At 34.2% G+C, this 25,570-nt stretch overlaps 1 protein-coding gene across 1 annotated transcript in view; it reads right to left on the bottom strand.

The window, feature by feature from the left end:
* EYS (eyes shut homolog) overlaps nucleotides 1-25,570 on the bottom strand; it is a 1,660,061-nt gene that overhangs the window by 704,542 nt on the left and 929,949 nt on the right. Inside the window, 2 exon segments of the mRNA XM_065888819.1 lie at nucleotides 6,249-6,340; nucleotides 10,567-10,757. Coding sequence (XP_065744891.1) covers nucleotides 6,249-6,340; nucleotides 10,567-10,757 — 283 coding nt within the window.

The following is a 25,570-nucleotide window of genomic DNA, read 5'->3' as shown; positions in this document are numbered from 1 at the left end:
ACCCTGTCAGCCACACAGCTGGTTCCTTGGGAATTCTGAGACCTTAATTCAGAACTGCCTTCAACTACAGGGTTTTTGAAGCCAAACTGTCTGAGAGGCCTGGGATCAGCCAGAAGCTGGCATCTCTTCAGATGTGGGAGCTTCTCTCTTTCCTTTTCTATCTCACTGATTTTCCTGCCATCTGAGCCAAAGCACTCCTGCCTTGGTTGACACATGTCTAGTCCTTGTCTTTATTATTAATACCTTCAAAGCAGAAATCTTTGATGCTTGCTGTGGTTATAATGTTCCAATTATCTTTATATATATGTTATATGTGTATGTGTATATATAAGTGTTTATATATATACACACAATGTCTTTGTTTATATATATATATACACATTTATATATAAAATAAGTTATTTCTTTCAAACTGCTCTGTGTTTTGAATGCACAGTCTGCTGCATTTTTATATTATTTTCTACCACTCAAACAGATAAGAAGTTCAAGGTTTACAGTATGAAGATGAAGTAATTTATCATTCCTAAGCATTGTGTACCCATACTTTAGGCAAGACAGTTATCTGTTGGGATAATTTAAGTCATAGAAAGACAGTGGAATGAAGCAGTTGTTTACAACAGGTAATATGATATTGTAGATATTTTTTGTGCAGTTATAATAACTTAATAAGTAAAAAGTATATACATTAATTTCTATTTTATTTGTATAAGCAATCCGGTAATCCACTCAGAGCCAAGATTAAAAGAAATATAAATTCTGTAGTTGAAATTTAACTATTAAGTATTATAAACTTTTTTTGTCTTTATTGCTAAAGATAGACAGTTATCTTATTTCCCCTTTTAGAAATATTTCTCATCTTGTCTAGTACACATTGTTTTAGCTCATTTCTCTTCTTCCTGGATTCAAAGCTAGAAAAGCTTTCCCAGCTCCTTTTGCCATTAGGTGTGTTCATATGACAAAGTTCTAGCCAACAGAATGCCAGCGAAAATGAGACATGCTGCCTCCATGCCTGCTTTCCCCTACCAGTAAACCATCTACCCATTCTCTGCCATGCTGACTGGAGGAGACTCATGTGTTCAGCCAAAAACACATTTGGACTAGCATAAATTGAATAAGGTTGAATAAATGAGCTCTTTATAAAGATGTGGTTGGGGGTAGAACCACAAGCGATACTATAGTATTCCTGGGCCACAACATGGCTACTCTGATACCACTTCTGTGTCTAAAGGCCACCAGAAAGAAAGGAGTCATCAGTACTTGGAGGAGCGCCATCAGCCAGGAGCTGATACCTTCACAGGAGGGACTGAACCAGCCCCTGGGACACCATACAAAGGTCAAGGGATTATAGATCATGATGCCACTTGCTTGTCTCTTGAATTTCTTTCCAGTGTTCCCCATTGATGGAACCACATAGGAAGCAAGAAGACAAGAAAGCTTGTATTTTTTTGCTAGAGCTGCCTCAGCAAAATATCATAGACTGGATGGCTTAAACAAATGAAATTTATTGTCTCACATTTGTGCAGGCTAGAAGTCCAAGATCAAGGTGTCAGCAGTGTTGGTTCCTTCTGAGGGCTACGAGAGAAAGATGTGTTCCAAGTCCTTCTCCTTGGCTTGTAGATGACCACCTTCTCCTCTCTTTATACTGTCTTCCCTCTGTGCATGTCTCTCTCTGTGTCCTAATTTCCCTCTTTTATAAGGACACTGGTCATAAGGGATTAAGGCTCACCCTAATGACCTCAGATTAACTTGATTACCTCTTTAAAGACGCTATCTTCAAATAAGGTCACATTCTGAGATACTGGAGATTAGCACTTCAATGCAAACCTTTGGAGACACAATTGAACCCATGACTGAGCCCATTGATATAATCTACAGAGCACCTCATCCTTAAGTGTACCAAGGTGTTCAAGAGTGGGGTGACAAATGCTTACCTATTTGTGTTTGTTTTTCTTCTTCATGTACTATATGCTGTGGTTTTGCAGCCTAACATCGCTACTTGGTTTCATTTGTACTTTCCCTTTCATTAAAAGATGAACAACAGCTTTAGCTAATATCTCAGTAAAATAGGTTTAGTACATGTACTTTTAGTACCTTTACTATACCAGTGTGCATTTCACCTGATTTAAGCACTCAATATTTTCCTTCCTGCTTTTGTTAGGTTAAATAATCAGACGTTTCTTTTTTAAAAGTATCGTGCTCCTGTGCAGAAATCCTGTCTTTCCTTTTTCCAAAAATAATGAGCTTTTCAAGTTACTTTTTCACAGAGAGTATTTGTTTCAGTCTTTCTGAGAGAGCCTTTCTTCATAGGTGGTGCACAGCTTTGCTGTTTTTTTCCCCACTATTCCACTAGAGCATGGGAGGAAGGATACTTCTCCTATATTATATGTAATGGAACGTCATCATCCAACAGAAACAAGATGAGAATGTAGAGTTGGGAGTGAAATGTGTGCATACAATTAGCTTTACTTTAAAGGTATGTTAATGGTCAAAAAATTATGGCCACAGGGACTTCCCTAGTGGTCCAGTGGTTAAGACTCACTTCCCAATGCAGGGGACGCAGGTTTGATCCCTGGTCAGGGAACTAAGATCCCACATGCTGCGCGGCATGTCCAGGAAAAAATAAAGAATAACGTGCATGCAGAATATAATGTTTTTAAATTATAGCCACAGCATTCCTGAATTGATTGAAATTTTCTTTTTCCCTTTTACTTCTAAGTATGTTTTAAAGGTGTAGAAAACTAAAATTAATGGAGCTCCACTTTTGTTCTTTATAGATGATAAACATAAGAAAAATGAATATTTCTATAAATTTTCCATTATTTCAAACAAACCCAGGACGTGTGAAGAAATATTTCTGAATTTAGATAACTTAGACCAGATATAGACAGGTTGTCAACTACTTTTTCATAAAAATAAAAAACAATAGTGTGTGTAAATTGCAAAAAACAAATTGTAGTTATATAACTTTAAGGAAAGTGATTTGTTTTTGCTGTTAAATATCCTTAAAAGTGACGTGTGCTGAGGATAGAGAAAAAATAAGTACCCCTGAGATGTAATGTTTTTCTTTTAAAAAACACTTTAAAGAGTATGTAGTCACTTTTAAAACATAGACTGGACATGCTATAGTAGAAAAATTTAAGAGATCTGGGTTCTCATCTTGCCCTCGCACTGACTAGCACCATGTGATCTTGAGAAAGTTGCTTACTTTCTATGATCCTCAGCTTTGAAATGTGCAAAATGAGTGTTATGGACTCATAACAAATTCATATGTTGAAGTCCTAACCCTCAGTACTTCAGAATGTGACTGTTTGAAGGTAGGGTTTTTAAAGAGATAAGAAGTTAAAATGAAACAATTAGGTGGGCTCTAATCCCTCATGACTAATGTCTTTATAAGAGGAGGAAATTAGAACACAGACACACAGAGGATATGGTGCAAAGATACAGGGAGATAACAGTCATATACAAGCCAAGTGAGAGGCGTCAGAAGAAACCAACCCTGCCAGTATCTTTTAAAAAAATTTTATTGATGTATAGTTCATTCACAACGTTGTGTTAATTTCTGCTCTACAGCAAAGTTATACACAAACACACATATATGTACACACACACACACATATATATATATATACATTCTTTTTTAAAATATTTTTTTTATTATGTTTTATCACAGGATACTGAATACGGTTCCCTGTGTTATACAGTAGGACCTTGTTGTTTATCCATCCTATATATAATAGTTTGCATGTGCTAATCCCAAACGCCCAATCCATCCCTCCCCCAAACCCCTCCCCCTTGGCAGCCACAGGTCTGTTCTCTATGTCTGTGAGTCTGTTTCTGTTTTGTAGATAGGTTCATTTGTGTCATATTTTAGATTCTGCATTTACATGATATATGATATTTGTCTTTCTCTTTATGATTTACTTCACTTAGTATGATAATCTCTAGTTGCAGCCATGTTGCTGCAAGTCCTGCCGATATCTTGATCTCAGAATTCCAGCCTCCAGAGCTGTGAGAAAGTAAATTTATGTAATTTAAGTCCCCCAGTCTGTGATGCTTAGTTAGTTCTGTATCTGTAAAGCATCCGGCATATGGTGGGTGTTTAATGTTTACTAATTAATATTGTTCTTGCTGCTTGAAGGCTTTTTTGCAGGGCACATCATTCGCATTTATTTATTTATTTATTTATCTGCGTTACGCGGGCCTCTCACTGTTGTGACCTCTCCCCTTGCGGAGCACAGGCTCCGGACACGCAGGCTCAGTGGCCATGGCTCACGGGCCCAGTCGCTCCATGGCATGTGGGATCTTCCCGGACCGGGGCACAAACCCGCGTCCCCTGCATCGGCAGGCGGACTCTCAACCACTGCGCCACCAGGGAAGCCCAGGTCACATCATTTATAATTCTTATCTTTATCTTATCTTGAACATGCAGCAGTTCTTTCAGGGTAGAAGAAGAGAAGAGATCAAATTACACTATGTTTCTACAACGTGGGTCATTGTACCCATGACTTAAAACATATTCAGACGTTTTTGAGTAGCCTTGGAATTGTGCCCTTTTCAAGCTGTTTTTTTTTTCTGTATTTAACCTCTATATCTCCTAGTTCTACATCTGGGAAATGATAGTAAAATTATAATAAAATGTTAATTCATAAACAACAAGGTCCTACTGCATAGCACAGGGAACTATATTCAATATATAATAATAAACTACATAATGGAAAATAATATGAAAAATAATCTATATATATGTATAAAAGAATCACTGTGCTGTATACCTGAAACATTGTAAATCAACTATACTTCAATAAAAAATGAAAGAAACTATAATAAAAGTTAATAATTAAATTGTTCTTAGAGATGAATAAATTTGTGTATGTAATAGAATTATGACTTGACACATAATTGGTGTTTAATAAACTGTAACTATGATTACCGTGTTCTCAATTTATTTTTTAACCCTTTTTCAACACTCCCCAAGTTAGAACAGCATCGTCTGTCTCTCCCACCATTTCTCACCTGCCTTTGTTTCCTTTGAAGGGTCCAAATATGTCTTTTGTTATACAATTCTCACTGCTACCCCAATGTTCATAGACCACCATCTGTCCAGATGGTGGTACACTCTGCCTTGGGAAACTATCACCTTGGCTAGGATGGCATTTTCCAAAGTGTATTGTCCTCAGCATTGATTATTCAAGAGGTTAAAATGCTGAAGAAAAACATTAAAGTGTCCTGTGCCCATGTCTTGAGTTAAGCAAAGAAAGCGACACTTTATTAAATTAGGATCTCAGGAGTCTTAAAATGCACACATACATTTTGAGTGTCAGGGAAGGTATATGTGATGTAACCTTTCCACAATGTAGTTGATAATAAATTGTTTTTTCATTAATTTTCCCTAAGAGTCTGGATTCTAGACAATAGGATTTGGGTAGTTCTGGCTGAAAGAGGGTAGACTTCCTTAAAACTTCTCCTTTTACTTCTTTCCCAGTCTCTGTTTTCTTGCCTCTTTGCTTTCTTCTTTTTTTGGCTTTAAACAGTTAATTATTTTTACCAAATAATAACCTATTGCCATAACCAAATAACTTACTTTAGTCTACATACTGGATAAGGATGATGGTGTGTGTTTCAAAATATCACTTATTTAGAAAAAATGGTGGAGGGAGGCAAAACACATAATATATACTAGGTATTAAAAATTAGACCTTACTAAAAATAAAAAAAATGCAAGTTAGGGGGAAATGTCAATTTCACTTAATAGATTGGCAAAATTATATCTGATGTTGGTGAGGATTTGAGGGTAAAGTCAACTTCAAATGCAGCTTTTAGGAATATAATAATATATATTCATTACTCTATATCAATTGTGGTATAATGGATCATTTTACTTTTCTTCTTTATGTTTTTTTGAATGTTCCACATTTTCTATAATGAATATATTTGACTTTGTTTATCAAAAGAAATACCAGTTTGTTTTCACAACTCCTCTAAGTGGAAAACATTGTGAGGATTTCAGGGCTTCTTTTTATAAATCTGCTTATGTAAATTCCTTGATAATATAGTTCCTATAACATGCTTTCCCCAGTACTGTTTTAGGACATATAGAAAAGACAGAATGGTTTGATGAACATTAATTTACATACAAGAATATGTGAATATTAATCAGGGGAGCCTCCACTTTAAAGTGCAAGAACAATACCCAGAGAAGTAGTCTTTGCTGCATATGAGATGAAGTGGAAATAAAAAGTGTATCTTACCTGATAAGCAGTGTATACTTTCGTCCATCATCCACGTTAATAGTAGTGTTAATGCTTTTCAATTTTGCTTCACCGGCACAGAAAAAGTGGTACTACGGGGAAAAAAATTTTTTCCTCAGTTTTTCAGTGTGAAATTAACATCTTATTTTTGTATTGAACATTACAATTTACCAGTAATATTTTAGTGTGCTGGAGAGATAAGAAGTCTGAAAATTAAAGTGACAGCTCAAGGTGTGCAACTAATAAGTGCTAGAATAAAAACACATAAATTCATACATATTATATATATACACATAAACCATACACATGTACACATACATACACGCACGCACACACAAACACACACTTCTGGTTTCTCTTGTATTCTGGGGAGCCTGGTTGAGAAAGGCAGCTTCTTCAGCTAGCTGGGAGTGAGTGTTAATAGGCAATTTTCCTTAGATACTAGTAACTGAGCAATGCAAACACTAGTGTATACCATCTAGACAGTGATGTTAACGTCACACAAGGGAAACAAAGATTATGAAAGTTAATCATTCATCCTAAACTTCCAGAGGATTGAAGGGGACTATGGCCATTTGTGGGATTATTGCTAATTGGACCAACTGAGTTATGGTTTTAAAAGGAGCAAATCACGTCTATAGTAGATATGCTTGGCCAGACACTCCTGGGAATTCCATGAATGGGCTGCAGTGTCTACATCTTCTCAACAGCATGTTCCTGAAAGTATATCAGTTATATTGTGGCCATTCTTTCACAGAAAGGGCCTTTATAGTCTTTAGCATATCTATTAGGGATCTGTAAGCCACATATAAGTTAAAGAAACACAGTTGCATAGTGTTTCATAACTCCTATGCATCTAGCTACATTAAATTGATATGTCTATATCTTCCCACATGTAATCCAAAGGTAAACATAATGCTATATATCTTAACTTTTTATATTTGGTCATCTCAGAAAGGTTCCTTTCCTTTATAAAATTATCTACTGAGGGTTCACTTTAAGAACTATGTTAAACAGCACTGAGATTTTCAAAAACAAATATATCTACATGTACTTTACCAGAAAATCAGTTGCATGACCTTTGGCTGTACATTCTTCTCAAGCCATGTGTAACTAAGTAAAAGGCCACATTTGTCTATTGCATTTTTATGCTGTGTCTAGTATGCAATCAAGGTGACCAGATTTAATATTTAATATTTTTGGCAGCATGGATAATAATTTAGCTATTTCTTATGTACATCACTAGGAGATCTATGTTGTTAGTTAAAATAGTTATTTAGGTTTAAATGATAATTTACTGGCCAACAATGTGTGTGTATTGGGGGTGGTAATCTCCTTGTTTTGTTCAAATATATCAGAAAATTATTTTTCAGGTACAGCTAAGACTTATTAATTCCTATCTTCAGGGATGTAAAAGTTAAACATTTAAAAATATTTAATGGATGATTTTATTAATTGTATTGAATATTTTCTTTTATTATAAATAGCTCCTTTATGATATATATAAAACAATAGTTACTGTGATTGTTACTCTGTACCATGGATTTTTAAAGTAATTTATAGGTTTCACCTAATTGCTTTCTTACAAAACAAAAAACAAGAAAAATCTGTGAAGTAGGTACTACCCTTTTATTACCTTCTTTATTCAGAGGTGGAAACTGAGGGGGAGTGATCTGCTCCAGTCAGGGAGGCACAGTGATTCATGAAACAGCTAATAAGTGAAGGGACTGACATTTGAGTCCCAACATGGATGTATCTGCTTACCTCCTTGTTATTAGAAAGAGCCAATGAAATAGTTTTAAACATTAATTTTGATATATTTATCTTTGAAACTTAAATTTCCTAAAAAAACATTTGACTAATAATTCGGCATTTCTAGAATTTGAATAGGTCTTAAATTATGATCACTGGAAGAGTTCAACCATAATATGTCTTTTGTGAAAATTGTAATGTAAATACATTCCCCATGTGATTATACTTTTAAAATGAATGAGGAAATTGCAGCATAGTCTCGAAAAATCATAGCAGATTAAGGAAAATCTTAAAATCATAAAGATAGGATACCACTGAAATTTCCTTTAAATCATTGTAATGATGGGTGTGGAAAGAACATGGATTTTGGACTGACACAACGGAGTAACAATTCCTGATCTACCATCTTTGAAAGAGTTCAAAGAGCATGTGTAATACCGAACATGCTGAGAACCTCCACTGGCCTGCGAGGTCTTTGAGAAAAAGAAATAGAAATACAGAGAGAAAAACCTACTCCTCATGTTGGATTAATATGTCTCAGGCTTTCTTTTGTGAGTTTATATGCCTTTACTTACTCACCCATTGTATTACACTAACTTCACATTATTTATCCACTTACTAATTTAAACCTCACACCTACATTTACTACCCTCTTTCATGAGTGAGTAAACTCCAGCGCAGACAGCTTAAACTTTGCAAGACCTCAAAACCCCTAAATGGCCAAGCTGGTGTTCCAACTCTAACATTCTTGCTCTAGAGTCCATGATCTTAATATATTTTCTTAAGTTGGAGCCCAACACGTAATTGCAATCCAATAAATTATAGTAATTATTACAGAGTATCAATATATATGTTTTCTTTGTCATAAAACCTAAAAGAAAGAAATTCTACACCTCTCTTCACCCATTACAGTTTTATAATTCCTAAATGTCTTAGTTCAACTAATTTGAATTTATTTTTATCCACTTGAAAGTGAAAGAAATCTCTGTTCTCCATTATTTCATACATATTTTCACCGATAATTCTACAAGTCTCTGGTGTGGTTCACCATGTCTCTGGAGACATCCACTGTGGTGAGAGGGGCTGGCTGAGTTGTGAGCTGAGTTAGGAGTAGAAAAATGTGCTGGACGTGACCAGGGCTCAATATTATGTGTGCTTTATAGTTCCTTATATTTGGTCTCTTCATGTTTTCTGCATATTATAAGACTAACGGAAATTTCTGGTCTTAGTCGAGGAAAATGCTGTAGAGCAGTGATCAGCAAACCTTATCTTAAAGGGTCAGACTGACGTTTGATGGCTCATCATAGTATTCTATTCATTACATAATTCTATTTTCTTGTCCCATTTTCACCTGTTATTATTATCTGTAATCAATTTGAAGCAATATGAGAACAAAGTGTGTTTTATTTACCATTGAATCCTCACAAACTGGCACTGTCACTGGGGATGGATAAATGTTCAATGAATGAGTGAAAAAATGGATAAATGAATAAAGATAATGCTACCACTACTAAGCTGCTACATCGGGTTGACATTTGTTTATATCATTTTACTAAATTATGTATATGTGTTATATTACTTAAGAAAGATGAGTATTTAAAGAAAATCAAACTTGTACAACTTGGCTTATTTAAATTAGAAGGTGTACCTCACACTTCTATGGAAATTCATATCATATTTAAATAACATCTAAAAGAAATGATAGGCAAAAATACTGTTGTCATGTTTCATATACAAGACTGTGTTGAGTTACTTACCTTATTGCAGTGATGACTTCCTTAATCTGAGTATTTAGAACAGGAATATGATGTGATTTGATAAGGTAGAATGGTCTTGGGAAAAGAGCACGCATTTTCAATTCATCATTGGCTTCAAAATTTAGCTGTGTAATTTTGGACTTTTAAAGGAAGATTGTTATGAAGACTGGCAAGTTTTAAGTGAGCAGTCTCAAATTTTTGATATCTGAATCTCTTTGCACTCTGAAAAATTACTGAGGACCCCAAAGAGTTTTGTGTAATGGGTTATATCTATCAATATGTATAATACTAAAATTAAAACAGACTTTTAAAACACAAAAACATATAAGTATACATTACACTAATGATCAGAGGGATGACATCGCGTCATGAAGCTTCTGGAAAACTATGTACACTTATGAAAATGAGTATGAAAAAGACAAATAACATCTTAGTGTTATTATAAAGAGAGTGTTCCCCTTAAAGATCCTTTGAAAGAAACCTGGGGTTTCCCAGGGGTTCCCAGGTCACGTCTGCCATTAAAGTTATAAAAAATTGCAGCAATTATAATTGAGAAATTGGGAAATATAATTGTGGAAGAAAAGTTGAAAATATAGAGAAAAGAAGAGAATGAAAGCTATTTAAAGCATATACTATTTTGATATATAAAGAGTGTACACCAAACAGGAAGAAATTACAAAAAACAGGACACACAGCCTGGTGATGAGTATAAAAGACATAATTAAGGTTAAATTTTATATTGATAATAACCACCAAAGTGGTGAATCATAACAACTTCATAAAATTTATGTTAAATAAATTTGACTTACCTTTAAAGTACCATTTTCAATAAATAATTGAATAAAAAGTCCATCTCCTGAATCTAAGTCTTGTTTGATGTAGAGCAGGAGTCCATAGGCGTTGGAGGTCTGAAATTCTAGGGAGATGTTATTTTGTGGATTTAAAAACACATTCCGAAATTCTAGATAGGAATCTCCGTAATAACAAACACAACTGATATCTGTGGGGTCAGAAAGAAAATACAATTTATGTTGGAAGTAAATGTTCAATGGTCGGATATCACATTATAACGTTAGCATAATGTTTTCTGAAATGGCTCTGACCTGACTCTTTTCTACCTATGACGAGCTTGGGCACCTATTTTCTTTGCCATTGTCACAGTGGTTTGACATAATTTATATATACTGGGGGCATCATGATCAAATTTCATTGGAGGGTGGGGATGTCTAGATCTTCAAGTACTCTTACCTAGATTTTATGTTACAGGTCACCAGAAATAGGAACATTTTCTAAAGGCATCCTTATTCACTGTATATATAAGATGTTGGTACAAAATTTTGATTTGTGTCATTGTTAATTTGATTGGTGGTGTTTGAGGGCTGACAAAGGGTATTGGCAAATAAAGGAATTGCCACCTTTTTGTAGCAATGCTATATTATCTCAGCGTCTTAAAAAACATCTTTCTCTTTGTTTTACTTTTGCTTGCTGAATGATTATGTTTTAATTAGCCTTAGTCTTTCAAGTAAAATACAGAGTCATTTTGAGAAAAATATTTCGACAATTTAATTTCTTAAATTTATAAATATATGATTAATGAAACCTAGTTACCTTATTTCTCTAAGTTAATTATATCATTATTAAAAGTTACTTTTCTTTGATAAATACTTGATTGATCCTTGCTGATTGATGATATTCCTGTAACCATGAATTTGAATCTCTCTCCTTTCTGTCCTCCTTCTGTGACACACATACACATATACAAACTCTCATTTAAAACTTCCAAATTGTTTATTCTTTCACAATTAATATTGATAGAAGAGATTATTCATGAAACAATGTGAGATTTAGTTTACTGCTCATCATAGGATAACACTCTTCATAAAATCTGTATTTTAAAACTTAAACACGGTTTACATTTTGTGCAGAGTATTTTTCTTATTTTAAGATTTCAATAAAGCTTTAGAAATACTCATTGTGTAAATTTTCAAACTTGTAAAAAGCTCTAAGGAAATAATCAGCTAAACCTCAAAGAAAAATATTTCCCTTTAACTAGAAATAAGAAGGTTCAAAATACTGACAGAAAACATTTGTGCTTTGTAGACATAAAAACATATATATATTTTTTTAATCAAGGAATTCATTAGAAAGTTGCTTAAAGATTGAAAATATTAACAATGCTTTCAATTTTGGCTTTTGAATTGTTTTAGTTGTTATGTTATATAGACAAGTATTTTTTCCTTGTAGAATTTTAATGATGATGTTGAAGGCAAAACATTAAATAATTTGAAAAATTTCATCCATTTATTTGAATGAATTGTGAATGGAGACAAATATCTGTTATATTTAAAGTTCAAAATGTAAAAAAGCATAATACATTTTAGAAAAAGACTAACATTACAACATGGATGTACTCAACATTGGTGAAATAAAGAAAACACTATATATCTTTAAAATGGTTCAGAAAGAAATATATTTTCCAACAGTAGCTAACTCAAAACTTATTTTAATTTCATTATTTTAAGATACGTATTTTTTTGGACTAACTTTTAAAAAATTAAGTGGCTTTGCCATCATGTGATTAGTGCTCTGTAATAAAAGCCCACACATGCACTCGGTTGTAAGCTACATGAGGTCAAGAGCCATATATGTTTGGTTCAGCATTCTACCCCAAGTGCTTCGTTTTCTTAAACATGTAAAAACACTATCTCTTATGGAAAGTATAATTAATTTTCTTTAAATGTGGTTGGAAAATTACATTTTTTTAAGTTTGAATTTTAAAAAATCAGGAAATATTTTGCAAAGAGTATTCAACCATATTTGTAGTGTTTCCTATTCAAATGCATGAATACAGATTTTATTTTACATCTCCCTTAGTGAAAATCTTAATCTATTAAAAAGAGTGGTGGTGGGAATTACAGAATGGTTTTGTGAAGAAAAGATATGTATAGAGACTATATTCAGTAATGGTGGGCTATAATTCCACACATCTTTCATTACATAGAACTAAATTACAAGTTCCTGAATTTTGGTTTTCATTTTTTTCAAATAGAAGAATTGTTATCTGAATTGTATGCCCTCATTTTATAATTATACCTCTGAATGAGGTTATATGCTTTTGGTGTACCTAACCAGAAAGCCCAGATCAATGTAGCTTCAGCAACAAAGAAATTTAATGGCTTATGTAAAAGGAAGCTCAAGGATAGGACAGGCTTCCAGATGGATGCTTATGTATGTAGAGTCTCAGCTGCGTCCTCATAAAATAGCTGGATTTCTTCTGTCTCTGTTCTTCTACTCACATGGCAAGCTTTAATCTAAGGCTTGCTTTTCTCCTGATTCTAATATGGTGGCCAGTGGTAGCTTAAGTGACATACCTCTTTATTTGTGCCCCCAGTCATTCAGCTTTCAAAAGAGGAAGGAAGGACTTTCCCAAGTGTAGAATGAACCTCTCCTAGCAGTTGACTGGCTAGAACTGGGTCACACATGGAGCCCTCCACTGGAGATGAGGATTGGGCCAGTTCCCACTGAGACATCGGGGTAGGGTTCACCGCAGATGAAGTTGGTATCCCAGTACTTCCCAGATTCATACTTTGTTTCCTGGTTATTAGCAGATCAAAGACTTGAAGTGCAAATCACATGTCCAAGCCAGAGACCTTAACTTTCATCTCCAACTTCCTGCCTCTGCTTCTCCTTCTGAGACATAGTTCTTACCTTCATTTCTAACCGTGCATATTGAGTATACAAATGAGTCTAGTCACTAAAAAATTTATGTGAAATTTGGTTGATACTGGGTGGACAGTTGAAATTTTTGACACAAAACTATTTGAATTTCCAGTGCACAGTAACCCATAGCCAGCTCCAATGCATTTAGATAAAGAAAACTTCAAAGCTGTTTCAGTGAAAAATCAGAAGCCAGTAACCCTGCCTTCCCCCATAGCACAAAGAAGTGTTTTAAATAGATTAGAAGAATAATAGGATAAATATATTTTAGAAGAAATGGCAAATATAGCTTCTGAGGCATAAATACATATTTAAATTAGAACAAACAAAATACAACTAATGTGTATAATATTCTTCTTTGATAAATTATAAACAATTACTCCAACAGCACATTTTCCTTTAATAAAATAAATACATAGAAAAAGTAAGTAATTCTTAGCTGAGTCTTTTTCTTTTGGTTTTATGGTATAGCATATCACATTTCAAAGAACGGCGTCTTTTTTGTGGTTAGTGTACTATATGTAAGATTAAACATGTAAGTTGGAAATTTATGAGAGAATAACTGAATACCAGGCTCTCCTACAATATTAATAGTTTGATAATGACTCTATAAAGATTGGACACTTTAAAAAGGATGTATATTATTTAACCCTATTTCTAGTAGATTATTGTCAACATCAGTGTAATCCATGAATAATCACTCAAACTCAAAGAAACATTCATAGCAAACTATGTATTTCTCTCTGGAGTATGTATCACTAACTAAATGTTAAGAAATAATTTGCAACTGAAAATGCAAAATGATCCTTTATTATTTCATGTGTCTTGGAGGTAATATCTAGGAAAAAAATAGTGGACATTTGTGATATGTGGGTATGTGTGTGCAAATTTTTCTGTTAAATGAAGTTTCAGTTTGAGAAAAGATTATATGTATCACATAAATATAATTCATATAGGAAGGTGTACTTAGTTTGTTAAGAAGCCTGTGTTCAGTCTTGATTCTACCAGTGAGCAGATCACAACAACATTATCAGCTGCAGAAATAGCATGTGACTTGGTTTTGTTAATTTCCATTTTTTCTAGAAAGAGGAGCTTGGATTTTACCAATATAAAATACTCTCCATGTTTAATACTATATAGTTCCACATTCTCTAAATTGTGTTTAATTCACCTTAAAATCCAAATTTATGTAGTCCATTTAAATTCATCTCAATTAGCTTAATATCTCCAAATAAAGCAGGAGAAAGTAAGCAAATTAAACTTCACCCACTGTTTACTATTGTACCAAGTTTGTTAAACACTCTACTCATGCTTTCAAAAATGCTGATTTTTTTCCTGTCAATTTAAATATTTATGCCATTTGAAAATGCTTTTGTGGGAAGTAAGTATATTTTAAAATAAATTATGAAATATTTGTTCTTGTCATAGATTTTCACAGATTGATTAGTCCATGAACTGTGAGTCAATGACATAATTTATAGAGCAAGTATAATTGTATAATGCAAAAAAATAAGGTATCAAAACAAGTACTACTGAAATGCAAAGCCAGAAAGTGTAGTTTAAGATTGGCAGAGACTCCTCCATGTAGCCAAAGGAAATATATAATAAATAGGAGTTACAGAGGCAGATTTAAGAAATTATGTGATTGCAAGACAAACTGAGAGACAACCAGTCAAACAGTTGAACACATTTTTCTCTGAAAGCAGTGAGCAGTCATTGTGAAAGGAAGCACAACACCTATGATCCCAATATTTTCCTTTCACTGGCAAATGGAAATAGATTATCAGAGAAAATTCCTTTAATAGTCACCCACAGGATAGGAAGTAACACACAAATCAAATCATGCCACTTTCCTGTGTAAAAACATTTCGGCCAGTTGTCTATGGTAGGATTGTTTAGTATTGACTCTGTATAGACTATTTACAGCCCTTTCTTTCTCCTTTGTCTTTTTTTTTTTTTTTTTGCGGTGCATGGGTCTTTCACTGTTGTGGCCTCTCCCATTGTGGAGCACAGGCTCCAGACGCGCAGGCTCAGCGGCCATGGGTCACAGGCCCAGCCACTCCATAGCATGTGGGATCTTCCCGGACCGGGGCACGAACCCGCGTCCCCTGCATCGGCAGGCAGACTCTCAACCACTGCGCCACCAGGGAAGCCCGATCCTTTGTCTTTTAAGGTGGAATGCCAATTATCCTAGGATAACTTACAGAGCAGGCACCCTTTCCCATACTCATCTACATTCCCAGTTCTGTCATGCATCCCCTTCCTCTATGTAGGTCTATTTACGGGATCATTATTCTATTCCGTTGATCAGACTGTAAACCCCAAGCCAATCAAAGATTGACTTAATTAGTATAGCTTTGGGGTGCGTCTTGATATCGAGTAATGCAATGCTGCATATTCTCCTTCCTTGGGATTGTGTTACTGACTGTTTGTCCTGTGCCTTTTGATACAAATATTGGAATCAGTAAGATGTGCGACCATCCTTTTAAATTACATAAACACTCTGAATAGAAACTATTTGAATCCCATTGATTTTATGGAAAAAAATTGTAAGTAATTGATATCTTTGTGACACTTTATCCTCCTACACATGGACGTATATATGTCTCCATTTTACTAGAGCTTCTAAAACATTTTTAATACAGTTTTATAACTTTTCTCTATAAAGGTCATGTGCATAATTTCTTAGGTTAACTTCTATAAACCTTCTGAATTTGTTGCTATTTTAAATAGTCCTTTGTAATATTACATATTTAACTCACGTTGGCATATTGAAAAGCAATGGACTGTTTTATATGAAGCAACCTGGTTAAACTCTCCTATTTTTAACAATACTGTATCATCTGTGAGTAATGAGATCTTTGTTTCTAATTCTTAAACTGTCTTATTAGCTTATTACATTGCTTAGGACCATCAGAGGAAACAATGAGCTGAAATAATTAAAATGAGATTTGGTATTTTTGTTTGTTTGTTTTGAAGGAAAGCTTTTAAGCCTTCACCTTTGAGTGTAGTGTTTTGCTCTTCTTTTATAAGTGATACCTTCTAACTCATTAAGGAAGCTCAGAGATACAGAGAACAGATTGCTAGTTGCCAGAAGGGATGGGGGTGAGGGTGGGCAAAAATGGGTGAGGGGGTCAGAGAGTAAATCTTAAATGTCCTCATCACAAAAATGAATAAATTAACTATTTGTGAAGTAAAATTCAAATTTTAAGGCAAGACAAGAAAACTTTAAGCATAAAATTCTTTCTCTGCCCATTTGGATCTCCTCCCTCCCTTCTGGAGTGCACTGTGCATCTTCATTTTGTGTTTATCAGACGTCCCCAAGGGTAGAAATACCTGCTCAACCATAAAGATCAATTTTTCTTCTTCTGGTACCAGCCAGGTAACTCCTTAGAAGATAACATTTCTTTCTCAGTCCTGTAAGGTGTCATGATGACCCACCACTTGCCTTGTACGTGCAGACACCTTAGGTGAACTTTAGGTATGATGCCAATATATCATTTCCTTTAAAGATAGTGATTGGTGCAGAAGAGACTGGTCAGACAACCTGGGGAGAAACTGGGCCACATCTAAGGGAAGTTCTTAGCTTAAATACTTATGACCTTATAACATTACTAGCTTTGTTACTTGTATCCTGCCTCTTTTACAAGGTTATTGTTTCTTGCATAAACAAGTGTATGACTGAGCCTCTGATAAAATTAATGATGGTTAGGTGACTTGAAACAATTGATCAAATATATAGTCCCATAAGAGCAATGATTGTAGTAGTGTAAATCTAGGTATGGGAGGAAGCACCAAGAGGGAACAATTTCCTGGACTGTAACAGACCAGTAAGACAGGAGGTCGAGAGACTCCTCTTCAGTTACTGTTAACAAGGCCTAGACCAGTAATAGCACGTTCAGTGACCTATCAAGAAATCAACACAGACCTGGGATTGAGCATTCCTAGAACTATGGGGCAAATTAGTCATGAAATGCCTCCCAAACCTTGGTTGAAATTAAGACCAAAAGAGAAGGGATTGTCAGATAAAGAATGTTGCCCACCATCCAGTTCTACAAGAATCAAGTCATTAGCCATTGTAGTCACTGACCTACAGTACATCCTGAAAGGAATTCTGGGTGAAGATCAATATAAGGCACTTTGTGCTGTGGGAAACCTGGCAGAACTGACCGCAAGATAGTTAAGTATTTCCATGAGAAAATTTTAGGAACTCAGTTTCTTGCCTCTTCCCATACTTAGAAAAGTGCTAAAACCATTAACTAAGATTTCTCTTCCTCAGAAGCAGCAGTAACCTTCTACCAAGATGAGTGCTTGATTGCACATATGTACCCCTTTACCAAAGTCACATATATACTAGCCTCACCCCCTTTACTTTTTCAGAACAGTTCTTAGAGCTCTCTGAGAAGCCGTCACCCAGGTTATAATCTTCAGATTGGCTCGAATAAAATTTTCCATTTCTTCTTACATTGACTACTGATTAATTTTTTTGCTGTTGCCACTATGTATGGTGATGGATGGTAACTAGATTTGAAAGAGAAGAACAAACCTGACTCCATGTTGGATCTATTCCTTTAGCTCTAACCTTTGTGCTCTGTTGCCTGTGCTTAGTCATGCTGGCTCTGCACCTTTGCAAAGGAATGTTGTCTATAGCATGAAATATACAGGATAGCCCATTCTCAAGGCTCTGACCTTAAAAATATAACACTTTTCCATTCATACAGAGACATAAACAAAAAAGAACAAAAAAATAACAATTGTCTTGTTGGACGCTTACAGTAATATGGTGATCAGAGCTACATGGACAGATGCAAGAGCAAAGGATTCACATCTTCTCTGGGGTCTGGCCTGCACCAAGAAGTCTGCAACAACCAGCCACATCCCCTCCTGTTTTAGTATAAAAGAAGCCTGAATTCTAACTCAGGTAAGATTGCTCTTTGGGACACTAACCCACAATCCTCTTGGTCTGATGACTTTCTGAATAAAGTCACTATTCCCTGCCCCAACACCTTGTCTCAGGCTTAATTGGCCCATTATGTGGTGAGCATAACGAGCTCGGATTCAGCAACATATTTATTGTAGTGATCATCCCACAGTGTATACAAATATTGAATTGTTATGTTTTACACCAAAAACTAATATAATGTTATATGTCAATTACACCTCAATACAGGTCATACCTCAGTAGAGTTATAACAACAGTGGAGTTATAAAGAATGTCAGATGGAAGCTGTGAAGGACACAGAAAAAAGATACCAAGTGTTGTAAAAGGAATTTCCCTTCTATTCTGTAGTTCACTGACATTTTTAGCAGAACTTAATATTAAATTTTATTGGTTTTTCACTTACTGATATGATTATATTGTAAATAACTTTGATATTCTAATATTAAACCTTTATTTTATCCCAGAAATAAATCTCATTTGCTTACAATGTATGTATGTATATGGATTTCATTTACAAGAATCCATGCTTAGGATACTTGCACCTATTCTGATGATTGAGATTGCCTTTTAATTTTCATTTTTCCCGGCTCCCTTTCTAACTTTCATACTAAAGTTTTATTTAGCTTTATTAAATAAATTGGGCAATGTGAATTTCCATTTCTAATTTCTGGAGGTTTTTAAAAATTTACCACACAAATTCTGTGTCAACCTATAAAATTGTGAATTGTACAACATCCTAAAATAACTACAAAAGATTTAATTTAATGTAATGATTACCCATAAAATTAAGGTGGTCCCTATTATGATCTTGTAATTACAACAGATATAATTTTAGTTAAGAACCCTGGGTTTAATTGTACACTTTATCATTTAAAATTGTGGGATCTTGGATAAATATTTTAACCTACTTGATCCTTTCAGTTTCTTCATCAATAGAATGGCAATAAGAAGGTTGTTCTGTTATAAAATACGTAGAAGTGCTAGACAAAGAATTTGCTCCAGTCTGTATTTGGGAGAGAAACCTCCTACAATGAAACAAAGATCTTGCAAAATTTATTTTTAAAATAGTTATTACAAGAATATGCTCTACATTTTTCTGAGGCAGATATTTAGGAAGGTCTGAAGCACATGGTCTGGCCACATTCAGTACATCTAGGTAGAACCCGAAGGATTTCAAGGTGATGTGTGATGGGGCTGCCGTGAGGTCCAGAAGTGCCCTCTCTTCCTGAGCAGCTCACTTGTTTTAACTTGTTTTATTACCTGTTTACAGGAATAAAATATATGAATAAAGCTAAATTTTTAAATAATGATAATTATTTTGTAAATTTTGTTAATAAGGTAATTCATATCCCATTGTCTTTTCCTCATTACACACATCATCTAGTTTGAGTCTTATTTCAGTCTGTAAAGTGTGTAAGGACTAGGTTCTTATGAACCCTATGTTTCTATCTGAGAAACAGGCTTAGATAGGCTAATTTGATCAAAGTGATAGATCTTAGAAATGGGCTTCTTTTATCAAAGCTCATGTTCTTTAACACCAGTTTTATTTTGTGTGAACGGGCTGCTGATAAGTTTTGGAAACATACAGTCTTTGGAATTTTTTAACAAAATACAGTACTCATTTTTAAAAAGGTCCAGTGTGGATCCTCAAGTTGAATTCTTACATTCTCCATCATGTACGAGAACAGTGTAATGATGTGTATCATTGAATGTACAAACTGTACCCCACTTTCCAGTGGACTCCAAAGTGCTTATCATCTAGTTTCCGAGTATGGCTTTTTAAAAAATTATAAATAATCATTGAGCTCTTAGCTAATTTACATAACTATTTGATTACTAAAGGTACTTGAAACTAAGCTATATTTAATCTTTGAGGTGATTCATATAATACCTCTTCCTTCTTCTCCTTCTACTGTTTATTGTTTAAGAAATATTATAGGCTATATAGAGTCTTCCTGGTGGGCTGGAAATTTACCTACCACATAAAACATATGAGGCTTATGAGAAAAATACATTTCCATAGAGAAATGAGTATGTGGCCATGCTGGGGAGACCTTTGTTACTTTTTTTTAACCCTTCATCTCCTTGACCAACGAGTTTAGAGAGAAAATGAAATGAGTAACTCAGGGCTCTTCTGTTGTTCCTAGGCTCTGAGAGCTCCGGAAAGATGCTCATGCAAGTTTAGGAGGGACTCATTTTTTCATGCTGAGAAGTCTTTGTATTTAGTTTTTCTTCTGATTCTGACAACCTAAACTTTCCATTTATAAGATTAGTAATGGCAAAATGAAAAAAAATATGTTGAAAGAGTAACTTTATTTGTCAATGTGTATCATGATATTAGATTTTAGGGGACCAATCATGGATAAACTTACATAGGTGTGTCACATTGTGTATTCATCAGAAGCCGTAAGATTTGGACTACGATGGTTGGGAATAAAGTAGAAATTTAGCAAGTGTTAAAAACTGATTGCTAAAGTGTAATGCTTGTTAATTTGCAGTACAGTAAAAATACAAATGCTCCTACAGTACTATCCCCTATGTGATGTAACCAAACACTCTGTCTCAATAATGATGGGGTTGAGGGCAGGTTGCCCCCAAATATGCCACTTTGCCATATAGATTATTTTGAATTAAAGGTACTGAGAAACAACCTGTGCACGAAGGAAACTCTGACACTCCTTTGTCCTCTGAAAGCAGAATATAATCTCACATGTGAAGGGTGTCTTACCAGAGACAAGGAATTCAGGGTAGAGAAGGTTGAAGAAACAAACTTTGTTACTTCTTTAATTTACTACCCCTAGCCTAAGCACCTTTTTTTTTTTTTTTCAAATCTTCCTATATTTATTGTTTCTTTGTCTAAAAGGTACAAAATCTGCCTACCTTGGTCACTTCTTTAGTCTCATATTTTTATGAGCTGCTGTATATACAAAATTAAATTTGATTTTCTCCTGTTATTCTGTCAATTTAATTATTAGACCACCCAAAGCACTGAGAAGGGAAGATGGGAAAGGTTTTCCTCTCCTATAATAACTTATGTTATAATTAGTAAAACTTGAAATACGCTTTTCTAATTTTCCAGATATGTTGTTGCTTATTCTGGGCAACATTTCAAAAGTAAAATATTTTCCCTGTGATGATAGTTAATTCTTTACTCATATGTAATTAAATAGAATCATAAATACTTTATATTTACTCACTTAATTTTCTTTTTTCATGTACTTTATTTTACTATCTCTCATGTTATTTCAATAATACCTACAGTCTAATTATCCCCCTTAAGCTGTCATGGCAATTATCAGCTTTAATTCTTTTCAATGCTCAGACGTTACTGATGGACAAGGGAGAAATAGAGGTGTTAATAGTGATTATCCATATCTCACTTTATTCCTAGCATTCAGTTTTTAATTAAATGTAATTTTCAACTCTTCATCTGCTCTTTCTACATTGTTAGATTTCTGCTATTAACCAGCAGCTGCCCACAGGGAAGAGTACAAAGGAAAAAGAGAATCATGTGTCTCAAAATTGTGGGACCCAGATAATAAGATTAAAATCATGCTATGCACATAAAAATGTACAGATAATATGATTTTATACACATTCGCACATGTGTACACATACGAGTACACACAAGCACACAAACACACACGCACACAGAGCAGTCTTTAAGGTGCCCACTGATGGGAGTTGTTCTTGCACGTGGACATTTTCCTGCAGGTGTGACAGGTTAGAGGATTTATTTTGAGAGCAGCCACATTTAGGAAACTCTAAGAAGGCCCACTGGCCTTTCATGCGCCTTCTACTGATATGAAAATTCATCATTAATATGTCAAGGCACAAACCACATATATTTGACATGTTTCCTCACTTATTCATACTATGTGGCATTTTTAAAAGCCATTTCTAATTCTTTTGGAATGAAGTGTGGAGAAAAAAAAGAAGAAATGATATATTTTTCATTATGAGAGTCCAAGGAGGAAGGTTTATAAGCCCAAAAAGTGATATTGCCAGCATGGAGGCAGCAGTCAGAGAGTCAGGATTAGGAAAGAAGAGCAGTGGGGTACCATGATGGAGTGTATTGATGGAAAGTTGAGGACCACGCACATGCAATACAGTTTGTTTTCTGTAATCACATTTTTAAAATACTAAGCTTATTTTCTTTATATTCCAGTGACTGTGGAAGTTCTAGTGGGCTAGCAGAAATGCCTTTATATTACTGAAAAAGGATCTAGTCAAGAACAGTAACTTTCATGGTAGAACTATTGGATATGAATTCAGAAGACTTGAATGGGGATTCATTACTTCATAGTTGTGCAAATTTGGGGCACTATATGACGTCTTTGACAAGTTTTAGTTTTTCCAGGGCACATATTTTGAGTGTTGACTCTATTTTGATTTCGGAGAAATGATTTGGAACTCATATTACTAAATAAAAGAGCCAAGTTGTCTTTACCTTTATTAAGCAAAACAACTGGATTTTCCTTCCAGAAAATTACTGATATTTTACACCATTTATCTCTACTGCACCTGTAAGTCAAACATTTTTAAAGTAATTACTTTATTATAATAAGACTTTAAAATGTGTAAACTGTTAGAATGTCTGAAAACTGTAATAATCACTTAATATTTCAATTTTTCCTAGTATTAAAACAACTTCTACTTAATTTTATTGAGGATTAGTTTTATACTGCAACTTAAAATGCCTCCTTTTACTTCTGATGTTGTTAAAGATAGAGATGTGTTAATTTAGAAAAAAATGCAATAAAAATCAGGAAATAAAAGATATGAATTTCCTTGAGAAAATATCTTGTAAAGATTTGAGGCTTCCCGTCATCTGGATGTCGTCATATGTCTCAGTTGGCTCAGTGGGCTGTGCAGGGTAACCTGACACATTAAGGTTAAAAATTAGTCTGATTTCACTCAAGGACTGATGGATACATCATTACATAGATGGTTTGGTGAAAAATGTATCAGCTCTAAAGCATTTGACTAGTGGGATTTTCACTCCACTCTCACTCACACTCCCAGTTATCTGGTGTGGCTGTTTCCTGAGGATCCTGAGGATTCTGTGCTATAAATCACCATGCTTCTCTATTTTTCCCACTCCTAATTTTAGTTTCCAAATTCTCAGCTCTGTTTAGTCTGTTTTCAGACAAAACAGCCCTTGTTCATTTGTTTTCCAGCTTGCAAATTTTTATATCTTTTTTCTCCTCTACACTACCTTTGTCTGAGCAATATATCTATATCTATATATCTATATATATCTATCTATCTCACTATTTATGGAATTTCAGGAGGAAGCACAGGTATTTATGTGATTAACTTATCATACTTAACTGGAATGCTATTTGTTAACCTATATCTTTCAGTTAGATTTGAATTCTTCTAATATATGTGTATAATATAATAATAGTCATAAATAAGATGGAGGTAAAATGGAAGATGATGTTAGATAAAGAGGAGCAGAGATGATGGGCAGTGTTCAACAATCCTTGTGTTTGCTAAGAATATGGAATGAATATTGATAAACTTTATACACTAAGTATGTATGATAAAATTTTAAAGATCAACATTAAAGGAATAGAAAAAGAGAAAATAACTACAATTTTAGAGGATGAACTCAATAAAAAGCTCCAGCAATCAGAAAGTAGGCAAAGAAGCAAAGATGAAAGGAACAAACCTGAAAATGCAGGACACAAGTAAGATGATGTAGTATTTCTAAATTTACCTGAAATCACAAGTATAAAAATGCTGCACTGGACACATCTCTTTGTCATTTACCGTGACAAACTTCAGCACATGAAAAAGCTGTTTTCCAAACTTCTTAACTTTGTGGCAAGGGTACTTTCTCTATGTTTTAGTAGAGCAGCAGAAATGTTGGGAAGAGAGGTGGGTGTGACTAAAGACCCCTCTCTGTGTCTAGGGTATACTATGGGGAAATACCCTTCAAAACTAAATAGTTGAGGGGTTTTAAGTAGTAGTTCTAAGATATGAGGAAGTTAATGGAAGCACAAAGAATTAAGCATTGTCAAAACTCTCTGAAAAGAAATTAACATGAAGAAGAGGACTTTCCTTAAAGTTATTTAAAAACTGTAGAAATCACAAACAAGAAAGTATTGACCACTTTTGTCTAAAAAGATCAAGGGACGCTTTGTGAGTAGGAGTTTCTCTCCTTTCTAGAGCAACTTTAAAATGATTTTGAGAAAAGTTTTCATCCTTATGGACAAAATTGAAATTGTTCATAATTAAAAGTCATATGTAAAGATATTAATTGTATGTGGCCCAAAGAAGTAAATGGGAAAAGCAACTTTTTAGTGCTTTTGACAGAACATATAGAAGAATATTTTTGTGAGTTTGGGAAAAAGAAGTATTTATTTTAAAAGACTCAAAAAAAAAATAAGTCGTAAATAAAAAGAGGGATTTTTTGAGGACATTAAATTAAGAACTTTGTTAATCTGAAAACGCTAAAGAAAATAAAAGACAAACAGTAAGAAGACATTTTCAAAACATAAAACTGACAAGAGGTCAGTATCCAAAGTTAAACACAGACAAACTAAAACTACAATTTAATAAGAAGAAAGCAATTAATACAGTCAAATAAGGCATAGAAATCTTGGAAAGACTCTTCTCAAGAGAAAATATGAACTACCAGTAACACAGGGGAAAATACTAGTCTTTATTAGTATACCAGGATTTCAAATTACTCCATGAGATATTTTTTACAACTACTTGGATGGCAAAAATTATACAGTCTGAAAACATGAGGCATTCCCAAAGTTATAAAATAACCAGAGCTGTTATAGAATTTGATTGGGATTATAGGCATAGATGAAATCAACTTGGAAAAGTTAAATGTTTTCACCCTGTATGATGCACACATCCATCTCTATCCTTATGCCGTAAAGAACTATTGCTCATACATACTAGGAAAAATGCAATATGCATCAATGTGGAGGATTCTAATAAGCAAAATGTTGATCAAAAAGAGTAAGATCAGAAAGGAAATATACATTATTTTAAAATTTATATAAATTTCAAAACACCCAATAAAACAATGTGTTGCTTAAGGTTTTTTATACATATCTTATTAATATAGTACATATACTGTATTTTTATATTGTTTAGTGGTATGGTATATGATTATAAAGAAAAACTAA

The sequence above is a fragment of the Phocoena phocoena genome, chromosome 12, assembly GCF_963924675.1.
Source record: "Phocoena phocoena chromosome 12, mPhoPho1.1, whole genome shotgun sequence".
In the NCBI taxonomy this organism is placed as follows: domain Eukaryota; kingdom Metazoa; phylum Chordata; class Mammalia; order Artiodactyla; family Phocoenidae; genus Phocoena; species Phocoena phocoena.
Note: the sequence above shows the minus strand (reverse complement) of the source record. Positions and strands in the feature narration are given on the sequence as shown.